This window comes from Myotis daubentonii, chromosome 16, assembly GCF_963259705.1.
Source record: "Myotis daubentonii chromosome 16, mMyoDau2.1, whole genome shotgun sequence".
Lineage (NCBI taxonomy): Eukaryota > Metazoa > Chordata > Mammalia > Chiroptera > Vespertilionidae > Myotis > Myotis daubentonii.
This window is the reverse complement of record NC_081855.1, coordinates 5,110,683-5,126,793: the sequence shown is the minus strand read 5'-3', so window position 1 is coordinate 5,126,793 and position 16,111 is coordinate 5,110,683. Positions and strand designations below refer to the sequence as shown.

The 16,111-nt window shown below is 48.1% G+C and overlaps 1 protein-coding gene and 1 pseudogene across 6 annotated transcripts in view; one reads left to right on the top strand and one right to left on the bottom strand.

The window, feature by feature from the left end:
- Positions 1-15,570, bottom strand: part of SPECC1 (sperm antigen with calponin homology and coiled-coil domains 1) — a 184,632-nt gene extending 169,062 nt beyond the window's left edge. For all 6 annotated transcript variants that reach the window (XM_059668459.1, XM_059668460.1, XM_059668462.1 and 3 more), the window contains exons 1-2: positions 15,401-15,570; positions 5,768-5,903 (exon numbers count right to left, since the gene is read on the bottom strand). In XM_059668459.1, the coding sequence (XP_059524442.1) occupies positions 5,768-5,903; positions 15,401-15,547 (283 nt within the window). In that variant the 5' untranslated portion in view covers positions 15,548-15,570. The remainder of the gene's footprint in view (positions 1-5,767; positions 5,904-15,400) is intronic.
- On the top strand, positions 6,228-7,177 carry LOC132218465 (proteasome subunit alpha type-1-like; annotated as a pseudogene).
- Positions 15,571-16,111: the final 541 nt, after the last annotated feature.

Genomic DNA, 16,111 nt, shown 5'->3' with positions numbered 1-16,111 from the left:
GTCATTTGTATATTCCCATCTTCAATATCACTACTTTGCTCCATCTGGTCAGCTCTATTTCCTAAGCTTGCTAGTTCATTCTTTATCTCTTCTTCTATAGAATTTCCATTTGGTTCTTTTTAAAAGTTTCATTCTCTTGTGTAAAGTGATCCTTTTGTTTGTTGATTTGATTTGACTTCATTAAACAGTCTACCTGTATTTTTTTGTATCTTGTAGATTTTTTTCAGAACCGCAATATTGAATTCTCTGTCATTTATATAACATATTTCCATTTCTTTAAGTTTATTTCCTGGGAGATTTTGCATTTTCTTTCTGAGCTGCCTCATTATCTTGGTTACTCACAGTATTTGATGGATTCCTTTTCTGCCTAGGCATCTATGGGAACAAAACCTGATTTTTAAAATATATATATTATTTAAATCTTTTTTTTCAATTACAGTTGACATACACTATTATATTCATTTCAGATGTACACTACAGTGATCAGACATTATATAACTTACTAAGTGATCATTCCAATAAATCTCGCACCCATCTGACACTATACATAGTTCTTAGAATATTATTGACTATATTCCCTATGCTATACTTGGCATCTTTATGACTATTCTGTAACAACCAATTTGTACTTGTTAATCCTTCACCTTTTTCATCCATATCCTCAACACCTCTCACATCTGGAGACCATAAAAATGTTTTCTGTATCCATGAGTCTGTTTCTGTTCTGCTTGTCTGTTTATTTTTTTAGATTCAATTGTTGAGATATGTTTTTATTGTTCATATGTATTTTTTCCTCTTAAAGAAGACCTTTTAACATTTCATATAATACTAGTTTAGTTTGGTGGTGATGAACTTCTTTAGATTTTTCTTGTCTGGGAAGCTCTTTATCTGACCTTCAATTTTAAATGATAGCTTTTCTGGATAGAGTAATCTTGGTTGTAGGCCCTTACTTTTCATCACTTTCTTTTATTTCTTATTATTTTTTTAAATTAAATGCTTTTTAGTTTCAGGCCTATTTTTTATTTTTAAAAAAATCTTTATTGTTGAGAATATTACAGATGTTCCCCTTTATTCCCCCACTGCTCCCCTCCACTCGGTCCCTGTCCCAACCCAGGCCTTCACCACCCTATTGTCTGTGTCCATAGGTAATGCATGTAAGTTCTGATTAATCTCTTCCTGCACCCCTTCCCTTTTGAGATTCATCAGTCTGTTTCATGTTTCTATGCCTCTGATTCTATTTTATTCATCAGTTTATTTTGTTCATTGATTCCTTGTTTATTTTTATATTCAGTTGTTGATAGATATGTATTTATTGCCATTTTATTGTTCAGATAGTTGTTTCTTCTTCTTCTTCTTCTTCTTCCTCTTCTTCTTCTTCACTGCTTTTCTCTTGCTGTCTTTAAGATTCTCTCTTTGTCTTTAACCTTTGCCATTTTAATTATGATGTGTCTTGGTGTGAGACTCTTTGGATTCCTCTTGTTTGGGACTCTCTACTTCCTGGACTTAAAAGTCTATATCTTTCACCAGTAGAGGAAAATTTCTGTCATTGTTTCTTCAAATAGGTTTTCAATATCTTGCTCTCTCTATTCTTCTTCTGGCATCCCCATAATGTGAATGTTGGTACACTTGAAGTTGTCCCAGAGGCTTCTTATACTATCTTCATATTTTTTTTTATTCTTTTTTTTCTCTTCTGCTTGGGTGTTTTTTGCTTCCTCATATTCCAAATCATTGATTCTCAGAATTCTTTACTGTTGAATCCCTGTAAATTATTCTTTTTTCAGTTAGTGTATGCTTAATTTCTGACTGGTCCTTTTTCATGTCTTTGATGTGTCACTAAGGTTCTTGAAATGCTCACTAAGATCCTTGAAATTCTCACCAAGTCCCTTGAAGCTCTCATTAAGAACCTTGAACATCCTTATAACCACTGTTTAGAACTCCATATCTAGTAGTTTGCTTGCTTCCATTTCATTTAGATCTTTTTCTGGAGATTTCTTCTGTTCTTTGCTTTTGATTACTTTCAATATTTCTTGCCAATCCCTTCTGGCCTGAAATGTTTCTGTTGAGAAATCAGCTGACAGTCTTATGGGAGTTCACACATTCTGATTGGGTATTTTTTGCTTCCTTATATTCCAAATCACTGATGTGATTATCTGCTTCATCTATTCTACTGTTGATTCACTGTAAATTATTCTTCATTTTAGTTAGTGCATATTTCATTTCTGACAGGTTCTTTTTTATGGTCTCCATGTTCTTTTGAATGCTGTTGAAGTTCTCACTAAGTTCACTGAGCATCCTTAAAACCAGTGTTTTGAACTCTGTATCTAGTAGACTGCTTGTCTCCATTATGCTTAGTTCTTTTTCTAGAGTTTGGTCCTATTCTTTCATTTGGGATATGTTTCTTTGTCTCCTCACTTGGCAGCCTACCTGTGTTTGTTTCTATGTATTAGGTAGAGCTGCTATGTATCCTGAGCTTGGAAGAGTGGTCATATGTAGTAGGTGCTCTGTAGGGCCCAGTGGCATAGGCTCTCCCAATCACCTAAGCTGAGTACTCTGGATGCGACCCCTCCCCCCCCGCCCCGCCCCGTGTGGGCTGTGTATTCCCTCCTATTATAGTTGAGCCTTGGTTGCTATTAGACCTTCAATGGGAGGGATTTACCCCCAGTCCGACTGGCTGCAAGGACTGGCTGTAACCACTGACCACTGTGGAGGATTAAATGTGCAGGGGACTACCCTCAGAGCAGGACTTACTTCAACGGGGTGCTGGTGCCTACTGAGTCTGTCCCTTGAGTGCGTCACTTGTGGATGTGGTTGGGTGGTGGTCTGAAGCTATCCACCAGGTGTGCTGGCTCTGGGGCCTCCCAAGTGGTATAGGCCAAGTTCAGCTGCACCTATGCTCTGTTCAGGGCCACCTCGCATGAGCTACAAAGTGATCTGCTGATGGCTACTACTTGTGTTGGGCTTGGAGGTGCCCAGGTGAGGCCAAGTTGTGAACTAACACTGGCTGCTGCTAGTACCAGGTCTGGGGCCACTTAGCCAGAGTACAGGGGATACTGAGGCCAGATGCTGCTGCTTGTTTGATTTTAGAAAAGTCTGAAGCATGAGCCAAGACAGGCCATTTGTACGGAAAAGCCACTCAAAACAGTTTGGATGGGCCTGGAAGCAAGGTGGGGTTGGGTCTCATGGAATCCCAGGATGAGGAGTGTCTCTGAAAAGGAACAATGGCCTCTGACAGCACTTTTGTCTGACAGAAAGCTGCCAGCCTGAGCTCTTGCCCTGACGTAAGACAGTTCAGTTCCTCCCTGTACGTCCCTGGTAGCTTTCTAGCTGCTGTCCCAGCACTGGAGCTCAAAGAGTGTGAGTCCAAGTAAGTCCGTGTGCAGGTCCTGTAAGAGGAACTGCCTAGAACTCCAGAAGCCCTGTTTCCCTCAGCCACAATCCCTGCAGGCTTTTACAGCCAGAAGTTATGGGGACTTCTCTTCCTGGCACTGGAACCCTGGCCTGCTGTGGGACTAGGACCCCTGGTTCCTCAGGAGGAACCTCTGCAGCTGAAATATCCTTCCCAATTTTTATAGACCACATGTGGGTGTGGAACCAGCCTGTTCTGCATCTCCATCCCTCCTACTAGTCTCAATGTAGCTTCTTCTCTAAATCCCTAGTTGTAGGACGTCCATTCAGCCAAATGCAGGCTGTTCTGAATGATGGTTGTTCTGTAGTTGTAATTTTGATGTGGTTGTGAGAGGATTCAAGTACCACATTTACCTACGCCACCATCTTGACCAGAACTTCTGCTTTTTTGTTTTTTGAGGTTTTTTTTTTAACAAGTAGCTTCTCTATTTAGTAACTTGATAAGAAGTCTTTCTTTTGTTCTCCAGTAGGTGACACTGAAGCACAAATTTTTAAATTTCTCTTGCGTTGCTTTGGTTTGTCGGATCTCTGCTAGATGGTGGGAAATGTCTTCTGTTCCCTGGGGAGGCGAGCTTCTCCTCTGTGGCCCGGTCACCTTAGTTTCAGGGTTCCGCACCCATGGGGCAACGTGGTCCGGGATCAGGTTCCAGGCCTGTGAAATCCCAGTCCTGTTCTCTGCAGAGATGGGTGGGGGTGGGAGAGCTGGAGAGGCCTATTGGTGTGTTTGTAGATTTGTTCTCCTCCCAGTAATGGTGACTGCTAGACCTCAGCTGCCTCACCTTCGTGTCTTCGCCCCTGTCATTGCGATTAGTTGCAGAGTACACCTGCTGCTCAGAGGGAACTGTTTCTGTCTCTCCAGTTCTCAGGGCGGCAGATAACATGCTCTGTAGCTCAACACTCGCGGCTACAGCTCCTTCTGGGGCCTGCGGCTAGTCTGGGAGGGTGAGGGGCGCCAGCCTGGCTCCGTGGCTTTGTTTTTCTGCTTGCAGTGGCAGACACCATACAACCACGGCGGCACCTCCACACCATCTCTGCCCAGGTTACTGGGTTCAGGTGCAGCCTATACCAACCACTGCGTTAGGCATGCTCACCTCACTGCATCTCTCTGGTCCTCCTGACTGCAGAAGGCAACCTGATTCCTCCGCTCTCCCGAGACCTGCGGGGAGCGAGGGGCTGCGTCTGTGGCACCCTTTTCTGCTCTTCTCCTTTCCCACCCCACCGGCTCCCTCTGACTCGCCTGCCTTCAGAGTTTCAATGTGAGGGTCTCTCAGGTGTCTTTGTGTATGAGCAGGGAATCCTTTATTGAATGATAGCTGTTCAACTTGTAACTTCAGAGTAAGAGACCAGAGTAACCTTCCTCATTGCCTCTGATATCACATCTCTATTCTTTCATGTGTTAAGTTTCCCATGTTCTGGACTCAAATATAATGGTTAAAAAACCTTTTCTAGCCCGACCGGCGTGGCTCCGTAGTTGAGCGTTGACCTGTGAATCAAAAGGTCATAGTTCGATTCCCGGTCAGGGCACATGCCTGGGTTGCAGGCTCGGTCCCCAGGTTGGAACGTGCAGGAGGCAGCCAATCAATAATTCCCTCTCATCAATGATGTGTCTATCTCTCTAACTCAGTGGTTCTCAACCCTTTAAATACAGTTCCTCATGTTGTGACCCAACCATAAAATTATTTTCGTTGCTACTTCATAACTGTAATGTTGCTACTGTTATGAATCGTAATGTAAATATCTCATATGCAGGATGGTCTTAGGTGACCCCTGTGAAAGGGTCGTTCGACCGCCAAAGGGGTCGTGACCCACAGGTTGAGAACCACTACTCTAACCCTTTCCCTTCCTGTCTGATATATATATACTTTTCTGTTTCTTAAAAAGACAGTAATACTGAGAAAGTTCACATTTCCATGGCCCCCGCCCTCTAAGCAACTCAGTGCAGAGCATCCCGTTCTCCATGGGATGTTGAACACCACATCTGCGAGGGACCTACAGAGCTGGTTCATTCACTCCTCAATGCCCGTCACCCTAAGACAACACCAGGACCTATGCCACCTTGCCTGGACTTCACACGCACGATGGCAGGTGCACACCTGGAAGGCCAGCGGGAACCACGGCATCCCCATTACCTTTCTGTTCCTGTCTGTCCCCCCCCTGATGTAAACTCCATGGGCTGGATGTTGTTGCCGAAAGCAGTTCCTGGCCCAGAGTAAGTGCTCCACACATATCTGATGCGGGGAGGATGCATCAGTCACTGACGTGCTGTCCTGGGCCAGGATGAGTGGCCTGCTGGGTCCCTCTGACCTGGGTCCCACCTGACTGGGCCCCTCAGACATGCGTTCCTGACCTGCGTCCCTCCTACCTGGGTGGCTCCTCAGGCGGCTCTCAGTGAGCTCGGAGATGGTTCCGGCTGTCGAAGTCTTTTTCAGTCGAACTACCGCGGAAGCGGTGGTACTTCCCGGCTTGTTGAGCATGTCCTCGCTGCTGGCCCTCTTGAGCTAAGAGAGAGGTAGAGGGGAAAAGAGGATCAAAGACCCGTTTTCAGTAAGGAGTGCTACACACCAAGAAGCCTGTGAGCAATCCCACGGCCCAGAGGTGACGGCGCAGTGAGGGCCCTTTGCGGAGCACGGCAGTGCAAAGTGGGCAAATGCAAAGCTCGACACCCCTGTGTGTGTCTTTTACAGGCTGGCGCATAACCTTCCCTACCGTGTCACAGAATATTATAAGATTAGGGGTGAGTAATACCATTGCGTCATACTTCAAATAGTGAATTCCTAAATACCCTGTTGTCCTGGAAAATATTTTTTAAAGAATGGGAGCTGATGAAAAAAGAACCGTGAGATGCACAAAAGTCAGGACGTGGCGATGCACAAAATAATTCAAGGACAAAATTAACTTAAAAATACATGTCTGGAGGAAGCAGAGGGAAGAGATGTACAAGACCTGGAATCGACCGTGCTCAACACCAAGAACTCCGCCCAGGGTCTCCCGCAGACAACAGGTTCCAAGGGAAGAAAGGACGTTTTGGAGGCCAGAAGAACAGCTCCTGAATGACAGCAAGAAAAGCAGAACCCCTCGCTCCTTTTCTGCTCTCTTCTGGTCATGAAAACGGAAACCAAACATTTGTCGAAAGAAATTGGTTTAAATGGGGGCCCCATGCAGCACCTCTGGCTTGGCCTGTCTCCAGCGTTCGCAGCCCGTGTGACAATGATGTCACTGGCGTCCTCAGGGTAGGAGTCATCACATTGAATCTGCAGTGGAAGCTGTCGGACGACGTTCAGCCACAGCTGCTCTGAAATTAAAAACCCGGGCAGTGTGGGCTGCACCGAGGAGAGCCCAGCGGGAGCCTCTGGCCATCAGGAGTCAGTCTCCATGTCGACAACCATATTGTATCTCAGTTGCGGGACCTACGGCCGGTGGAGACGGTGTGTGGTTTCATGCGCCAGGGGGGTTTGGACCCCAGGTTTGTATTTGACAGATGTCTTCCTGTGTCTCCTCTTGTATCAGCAACTTCACTGAAACCACAGAATGGGAAGCAAGACCAGACACCAACACACAGGTGTCGCTGAAGACCAAACGGTGTCGGGCTGCTTACTGCTGGTTATGACATGGGCCCTCAGCGTTCCAAACCTGTCCATCCGCTAACTATTCTGACTGCAGAGCTACGTCCACTGGGGCCGTTCCCAACAGCTCGCACTTCCTCGGAGAGACCATGTCTGAGTGTATGGAGTGCAGTCTGAGCGAACTGGTTAGCGTGGTCTGCCTGCTTTAAGGGGACACTTCCTGCAGGACGGGGCCTAGTACACTGAGTGCTTCCCCTGCAGCTGTGGAGACCTGGAGTTGACTGATGACGATGATGATGTGGCTTCACGCCCGGAGGCCTGGAAGGAAGGCCACAGGGCGAGGCACAGCCTCACCACCCGCTGACGAACCTGCAGACAGGCGGATGCGCCAGCGGAGCAGCAGCTGAGACCCCCACCTGTGTGCGCAGCATCACACGGGCGAGAGCGCGGGACCGAGCGCTGTGACAATAATCTGTCCTTTGAACCGAAACACGCAGTGTGGAATGGTATGTTTTAGGAATCAGTCCAGACGTGAATTTTTTCCAAGCAACTTCACTGAAACCATATAATGGGGTGCGTTTTTCTTGGAGAGGCTCTATATAGTCATATTCTAGAAAGCAGAGTTAGCTGTACTGATACTTTTATATGAAGAACATATCAAAACATTTTGTGGTTTTAAAGACAACTATAAAATAAAATTGTTTCATCTGCTGGTGAAAAAAAAGAGGGGGAGCCTTAAATGACCTATCACTGCTGGTCCAGGAAATGACACCAAGGTAGTTAGGAAGACCACAGGACTTCTCCCAACCACTGTAAGTCTTTAAAGAACATTACTGAAGAGGGATCGTTCTAGAACAGTGATTTTCACCCCGTTTGCAGCAAGAATTTTTAAAACATGCACTATCTGACCATTTAGTCATGGGCACTGACCTCTTTTCCCTTACATCGTCAAGTAAAAAAGTGACAACAGCCAGCACAACAACAGCCGTCCAGTGTGAATGAATCAAAATTATATCTGTTTTTTTGTCAGATCAGCAAAAAAATGTCTTTTTTGGTGTGCCACCGAATTTCAGTAATTAGTGTATGTGCCAGGAGATGGAAAAGGATGGAAATCGCTGTTCTAAAACCCCAGAGACAGAAAGATGCCCAGAGCCATTACGAATATATCTGACATCTGGAGAAAGCAGTGTGGAGAGATGGAGAGTGGGTAGCCCTGCCCACTGCACTGGTGGAAAGGCCCTGCTCCATCCACTGGCTCCAGGGTCATTTACAGAGAATTAGGGTTTAAAGATATTCACGATTAAAAAAACAACAACATTTTCCACTTTGCATTGTTTACATTTCAGGGAGCTACACACCCTCAGAGTAGCTTAAAAGAGAAAAAATGCTAATACCAGGTGTCAGTGAGGTGGCGGGACAAGCTGACAACCATTTGGGAAAACTGGCAAAGTCTACTAACGCCGAGTATTTGCACCCTAGGAGGCAGCAATCCTGCTCTTCAGTCTATGCCCAAGAGAAGTGAGTACACAGGTTCATCAAAAGAATGTTCAGCCCGGCCGGCGTGGCTCAGGGGTTGAGCATCGACCTATGAACCAGGAGGTCACCGTTCGATTCCTGGTCAGGGCACATGCTGAGTTATAGGCTTGACCTCCAGGGGTCCTGCAGGAGGCAGCTGATCAATGATTCTCTCTCATCATGGATGTTTCTATCTCTCCCTCTCCCTTCCTCTCTGAAATCAATAAAAATATATTAAAATAAATATATAAAAAGCAAATCGCTAACACTGAAAGGATGGTTTGCATGCACTTAAAGATTTTCACAATTTAAAAAAATTGTGCAAAAAATTGTGTTTATGTTCGCAGTTTATTAGATGTGAATATAAACACATTTTCTGGCCCACTTTGTGACCCTAGTTTAACAATGGGCCCCAAATGGCCTTGGGGTTGACGCAGAAGCCGCTGGGTGGCCTTCCAGGAACCCCAGAATCGCTTTTCTGTTTCCCATTTCAGAGCAACCGGGGCTGCTGCACCCAAGCTCTGCAGCCTCTCAAAGCAGCCCTCAGGTCACCAGTGTAATTCTTATCTGACAACAGTGCATGACGTCAGCAACTTCTTCTCAGTAGAAAAAGCAGCTGTTACTCACTCTGCCTAGAAGCATGCCCAGGTACCTCCCTAGGTCCCCAAAGCAAACTCTATTCTGATTTAGGCTTTGAAAACTCCCCAGACAACACACCAAACAAAAAAAGAGAAACCATTGTAGTTAAGGGAATTTTAAGGCAAATGCTATGCACTTGGTTCTGCTTTCCTCTACCTGATTCTCTGACGTCACTAAGGTCAGTAAACGTCACACAGAGAAGTGGAAGAATCAGATTCGTACTTTTATCATCTTTCCTCCTCGCAAAAGGCCCAGGGAGCCAAGGGTCGGTCTGCGAATCCAACAAACGAGAGGGCAGAGGGGCCAGGAGGGAAGCTGCCTCTGCAAACCCTGCAGCCCCGCGCCCACGTGGGCGGGAGGGCAGGTGGCCTCACCCTTCTCCCTCCTCCGCAGGAGGCGGGAGGACAGGGCCCAGGCAGCGGGACCTGCGGTCCAGTCTGTGCTGTCAGCACATCTGACCACGGTAACTCAGGCGGGCTGCTGGCCACGGCGCTCTCCTCACCCTGTTGCTCAGAAGCTTTTCCAGGAAGCGGAACATAAAGGCGAAAGCAATTCTCCACATCCTCCCAAGCAAAATGGTGTCCTTTGGCACTATCTCTTGGACGCAGCCTCAAGTCTGGGAAGCTACTGGTCTCAGCTACTGACTCTTGATCTTGCCCGGCTCCTGGCTGCACTGTTGGCTTTGTTTCCTGGTCCCTGACAGCAGCCACGTGAGATTTCTGGTTTGTGACAGCCGGTCGGGCAGGGATGCGCTTTGGCACGTTTCGTAAGTACTTTCACCAACTGGCTGATGGTGAAGCTGCCAAGCACCACCAGGAGAGCTTACAAAAGGAAAAACATGCAAACAGCTCACAGATGAAAGGAACTGCAAATTCTTCTCAATCCCACAGAGGTCGTGGGGGAAACCGGAACTCTAAAATCGTCACACAGGACTGTCCAGTCTGTAAAGGCAGATGCCGCGTGATGGCTGAAGCACTTCTCAGACTGGGCACGCCTCAGAATGTGGGGGGCTCATGAAGGCACACTGCTGCCTGGACCCGACCCAAATCGGCCACCACCACCTCCTTTCTGACTCCTAGACCTCGGCGGAGCCTGGGAACTTGCATTTCTACCTTTCCCGGTGATGCCGACGCTGCGGTCTGGGAAGCACTTTGAGAACCAATGTTTAGAGCAGCAGCGTCAACGGAAATACAGTACGAGCCACAGGCATAGTTTTATAGAGTCTGGAAGCCACATTATAAAAGCACTGTGACTGCTGGACAAAATTAATGTTAGGAATAGATTTTCTGAGGAACCAAGATGGCGGCATAGGTTAACACCGGAGTTTGCTGCTTTGAACAACTACTTCAAAAGTGAAACTAAAAGACAGAAAGGACATCACCCAGAACCACAGGAACGCTGGCTGAGTGGAAGTCCTACAACTAGGAGGAAAGAGAAACGCATACGGACACTCAGAGGAGGCACAGTGCTGAAGTCAAATTCTGAGGTGCGGAGTGCGCGGAGCGGGCTGGCGGCGGAGGGCGTGGTTGTTGTTTTCAATCGGGAGGGAGTCCCAGACTCTGAGCTCCAGATACAGGCGAGTCTTTAGGGACCCAGACTCAAGCGGGAGAAGCGGGACTGTCTGGCTTCGGTCAGAGCAAGTGCAGCTTTCTCTCCAAGCTTTGCAGCGGGTGCTGGGACTCAGAGAAGCAGAGCCCCTGGGGACAGGACTGAGAGCCGCCATAACTGCTCTCTCCGGCCCACCCTGTTGATCCTGTGTGACCCGCCCCGCCCAAGCCCTGCACAGAGGCATTTGCCGGATACCCTCAGGCAAAGGCTAGATTAGCACCTCCCTAGAGGACAGAAGTTTTCTCTCTGCTGACACAGCTGATTCTCATAGCCACTTGGCCTGGAGGTCAAACCCTCCCTGGAATTAGCTACAACAATCAAGGCTTAACTATAAGACTGCGAACAAAGACCACTAGGGGGTGCACCAAGGAAGCATAACAAAATGCGGAGACAAAGAAACAGGACAAAATTGTCAATGGAAGAAATAGAGTTCAGAACCACACTTTTAAGGTCTCTCAAGAACTGTTTAGAAGCCGCCGATAAACTTAATGAGATCTACAAGAAAACTAATGAGACCCTCGATCTTATATTGGGGAACCAACTAGAAATTAAGCATACACGGACTGAAATAACGAATATTATACAGACTCCCGACAGCAGACCAGAGGAGCGCAAGAATCAAGTCAATGATTTGAAATGCAAGGAAGCAAAAAACACCCAACGGGAAAAGCAAAATGAAAAAAGAATCCAAAAATGCGAGGATAGTGTAAGGAGCCTCTGGGACAGCTTCAAGCGTACCAACATCAGAATTATAGGGGTGCCAGAAGATGAGAGAGACCAAGATATTGAAAACCTATTTGAAGAAATAATGACAGAAAACTTCCCCCACCTGGTGAAAGAAATGGACTTACAGGTCCAAGAAGCGCGGAGAACCCCAAACAAAAGGAATCCAAAGAGGACCACACCAAGACACATCATAATTAAAATGCCAAGGGCAAAAGACAAAGAGAGAATCTTAAAAGCAGCAAGAGAAAGAAACCCAGTTACCTACAAGGGAATACCCATACGACTGTCAGCTGATTTCTCAACAGAAACTTTGCAGGCCAGAAGGGAATGGCAAGAAATATTCAAAGTGATGAATACCAAGAACCTACAACCAAGATTACTTTATCCAGCAAAGCTATCATTCAGAACTGAAGGTCAGATAAAGAGCTTCACAGATAAGGAAAAGCTAAAGGAGTTCATCACCACCAAACCAGTATTATATGAAATGCAGAAAGGTATCCTTTAAGAAGAGGAAGAGGAAGAAAAAGGTAAAGATACAAATTATGAACAACAAATACGCATCTATCAACAAGTGAATCTAAGAATCAAGTGAATAAATAATCTGATGAACAGAATGAACTGGTGATTATAATAGAATCAGGGACATAGAAAGGGAATGGACTGACTATTCTTGGGGGGAAAGGGGTGTGGGAGATTCGGGAAGAGACTGGACAAAAATCGTGCACCTATGGATGAGGACAGTGGGTGGGGAGGGAACTGGGAGGAGGGGAGTTATGGGGGGGGAAAAAAGAGGAACAAATGTAATAATCTGAACAATAAAGATTTAATTAAAAAAAAAAAGAATAGATTTTCTTAACCCAATACATTCAAAACAGTATCAACAATGTAAAGTATGTTGGTAAGGCATCTGACTTGTTTTCGTACTAACTCTTCCAAATCTGGTGTGACCGCACTTGGAGCACATCTGGGTTTTGACTAGCCACGTTCCAGGGGCTCAACTGCAGCCTGTGGCTTGTGGGTACTGCCCTGGGCAGTGCGGGGTTAGAGCACGCCCCAAGAAAGACTGCACAAGACTGACGGGTGCCCGGGACGTGTAAAGAGCATGCCTAAACTATACGACTCTGCTCTCTGGGCACGGGGGCCCTGACCCCTGGCCACAGGGGCCTGGGCAGGCTCAGTACATGCTCCCATGCACTTTCCCTATTTTTTTTTTTGCTTAGTTTTCTTTAAAGCAAATCAGAAGTAAGTAAATAAGCAGACAGGCCTTCCAAGGAATGTGAGAGGCTTGGGCATGGTGGCATCCCTGCTCACGCCACGCTCTGAAGACCAGACACCAGCAGATGACACAGAAGCAGAGGCAAATGGAAGGGAGTAACAGCGAGTCTTGGGTGTTCCAGTCCCCTATCCCAGCCTCTCTGAGGTCCAGTCTGTCCCTCTGTCCTGCCCACAGTGACATGGGAGCCTTAGGGTCTGTTCATCAAGTCAATGTGCTGTCATTTGCAGCCAAGAAAGCTAGGCGGCCAGACTGAGGTGGCCTGCTCGCCTCAGCCACCCCGGCGCTTCCCCTCCGGCACCGGGCTTGACTAGCACGGGCGAGGCCTCCCCCATCCCTGGGCTGTGCCCCTGCTTCTCTCACTGCCCTTCAGAGGGCCAGCATTTGAAGTAGGAGGTTTCATTCCACTTTGGTGGGTTTGTTTCCATTTTCCTGGTTTTGACCAAAGACGTATCTATCCACCCTTTTGTGCCTGCTCACTACGGAGCCGCTAGAATGAGGTGTTCGGTGCACCACGCCGCCGCCCTGCATGTGTGCAGGTCTTCATAGTCAACACGGGGGCCAATCTCCGAGCTGTTCTGTCTATGTCCTCTTTCCCGGCGATGGGCAGGGGAGGCGCCCCCTTCCGCTGCTCCCTCCCTGGCCCTGGCGCTCTCTTCCACAGACCCTGAGGCGCAAAATGGGAGCAGCAAGTGTCTAACAGGAGGATCTGCTTTTCCCTGGCATTTCCCTGTGGAACAAGTTTCCAAATGCTCACCCATCGACGGCAGAAGTGGCCAACATTTCTTTGTCCTCAGGGAACACTCCTGAGCTTCCAGAAGCTCCACTGGTCTGTCATTGGTGAAGTGTATGCTTTTATTTGAAATTTAAATCAAAGATGTCTCCCAAGTATGCTACAGGTCAAAGATCATAAAGACAAAGTCACGGAAATCATGGCTGAATCCAGGATCACAGTCATGAAGGACTTTAGTGTGGAACCCTCACAGGACCGCTCCCAGCCTCCTGGAGGTTCACAGACAGAAGGGCAGAGTCAGGACCCCTTGGCCTGGTCTGAGCCCCTCCTCCTGCCTGACATCCCCCATCCTGCCACGCCTGGCGGCGGTCTGATGGACAGCTACATGCAGCCATGGAAACGGCCATGCAGAGCAGGGGTGTGGGACACGTGGAGCAGGGGTGTGAGGCAGTAGGAGCTGCGGTGGTGAGGATGGCGCTGTACAGTGTGGTGGGATGATGTCTGATAGGGAGACCTTTGAGCACAGACTTAAAGGAGGAAGATGGGGAGGATGCTCAGAGGGAGGAAATGGGTAGAGAGCAGCAAACCCACTGCAGCAGGAGTGAGCCCGGCTCATCAGAGGAACCGCCACTGAGCCCAGAGAGCCCGAGGCCACAGCAGGGAGCCAGGGCAGGGGGAGGGCCATGGCTTCGAGCGGGAATGGGGCAGGTCTCCAGGGCAGTACTGACCACTCTGAATGAATGGAGAGAGCCCTCGAGGGTTCCAAGCAGAGAAGTGGCGTGATCCACGTGCTAAAAGGACCACTGGCTTCTGTTGAGGATGAGTGATGGGCGCAAAGACGAAGCAGAGAGGACAATGGGAAGTGTGCAGGGAAGGCAGCGGCATGACCAGGTGGTCCCAGCGGAGGTAATGGGAGTGGATGGAGTTGGCATCTATTTTTAAGGTAGAAGTGATGGCATTTTGCTGATGAACTATGGGACGTGAGAAGTGTTCAAAAATGATGCCCTGGGCTCTGGCCTGGGCAGCCGAAAGGACGGGGTTGCTATTACTCCAATGGGGAGGTTCGGGAGCAGGCTAGGGGAGGCCTGGGACCTGGAGGGGAAGGCATCAAGATTCGGTTTGGGACATGTTACATTCGGAGTGCCTTTCAGGCAGCCAACAGGCAAGGTGACAAAGGCAGTTGGAGGGGTCCTGGTTGGAGACACAGAAATGGACACAAGAACACAGGGGACACGCAGACACCACAGCCCGCCCCAGGCTGCATCGCATGTCAGCGCCCAGGGAGCGTCCCAGGTCCTTCTGCACAGTCAAGCTGAGGCATATGCAGATGGCACTACGGGTCATTTAATTATAAACTAGCTTCCTCTTACAGCTAGGATATTACATTAATTTTTCAAAAATGTGTGTGTGGGTAGGTTATCCTACCTCTGACTTCATCGCAGGGTAGAAAGGAGGTGTTGGGTGACACAGTAACTAGAAGAGAGCTGAGGCCCAAGGACTGTGCCCTGGGCCCACCCTGTATTTGAAACCAGGGCAGAGGGAGTCGGCAGGGAGACTCCTGCCCCCGAGGAAGGAGGCAACTGAGAGAAGAAGACATCCCCAGACGCGGGGCCTAATCAACAGTGTTGACTCTGCTGATTGTCAAGTAAGACAAGGGTGGAGACTGGCCACTGGATTACCAGATCATTAGTGATCCTGACCCCATCTGGTGGGTGCTGGGGCAGAGCTCTGCCTGGACAGTCCAGGTAATCCAGGGAAACATCTGGCAGATCTCCGTCTCCATCCCAAGTGCCCCTGCTACAAAGCCTTTGCTCTGCTCCTCTAGGTTCTCCCGGGCCCTCCCTGGAGGCCACTAGCTTTACCCCCTCTCCCTGCCCCTCCCATCCCCCAAGCAGACACTGGACACCCAGCCCTCACCCTGTGAGTATCGGGCTATACCTTGCTGAGCTGGGACTCACACGCCAGCGAGGTTGAAGACTTAGAACTCTTCATGCCAGAGGAGGCTGTGGGAAGGGGCCGCGCGCGGTCACTCCCATGGCTCCCCACTTTGGTGACTGGACTCCAGGGCTTGGCTGCGCTCCTCATGTTTGTCGCGTGGGTCTGTCTCTCTGTAGAAGAGCAGAAGAGAACAGCATGTGTCCATGACTTGAACCCGCTGAGTGACATCACAGAGCTTTACCCCTATACCACCCCCACCCCGTCATCATGGAGAGCCAGCGCCTATGACCGGGCTGCAGACAGTTCTACTCCTAAGAAGATGCCCTTGCACTAGGCTAATTTTTGCAACTTCACAACAGCTGTTACCAAACTATAAAGATGTCCAATGTTATTGATGCTCTGACATTACTTCTCAGCATATGATGGCTTTTCCTCAGGCAGGGACACCTACTACAATATTCCTATACATACCCATAAACTATCTATGTGCATCCATTTTCCCATGTAAAACAGGTCAGCTTGAGTCAAGACACACTGTGTCCACAAGCCTTGAAGCTTTAGGGGTGACAATGGTACAACCTACCTCATTTTTAAATAGGAATAAATGAATTACCGTATTTTCCCGTGTATAAAACGCCCCCCCACTTTTCCTACCCAAAATTAAGAAATCAATATTTTATACATTTTGCTGGTTTTCCTCTTAAGGCCGTC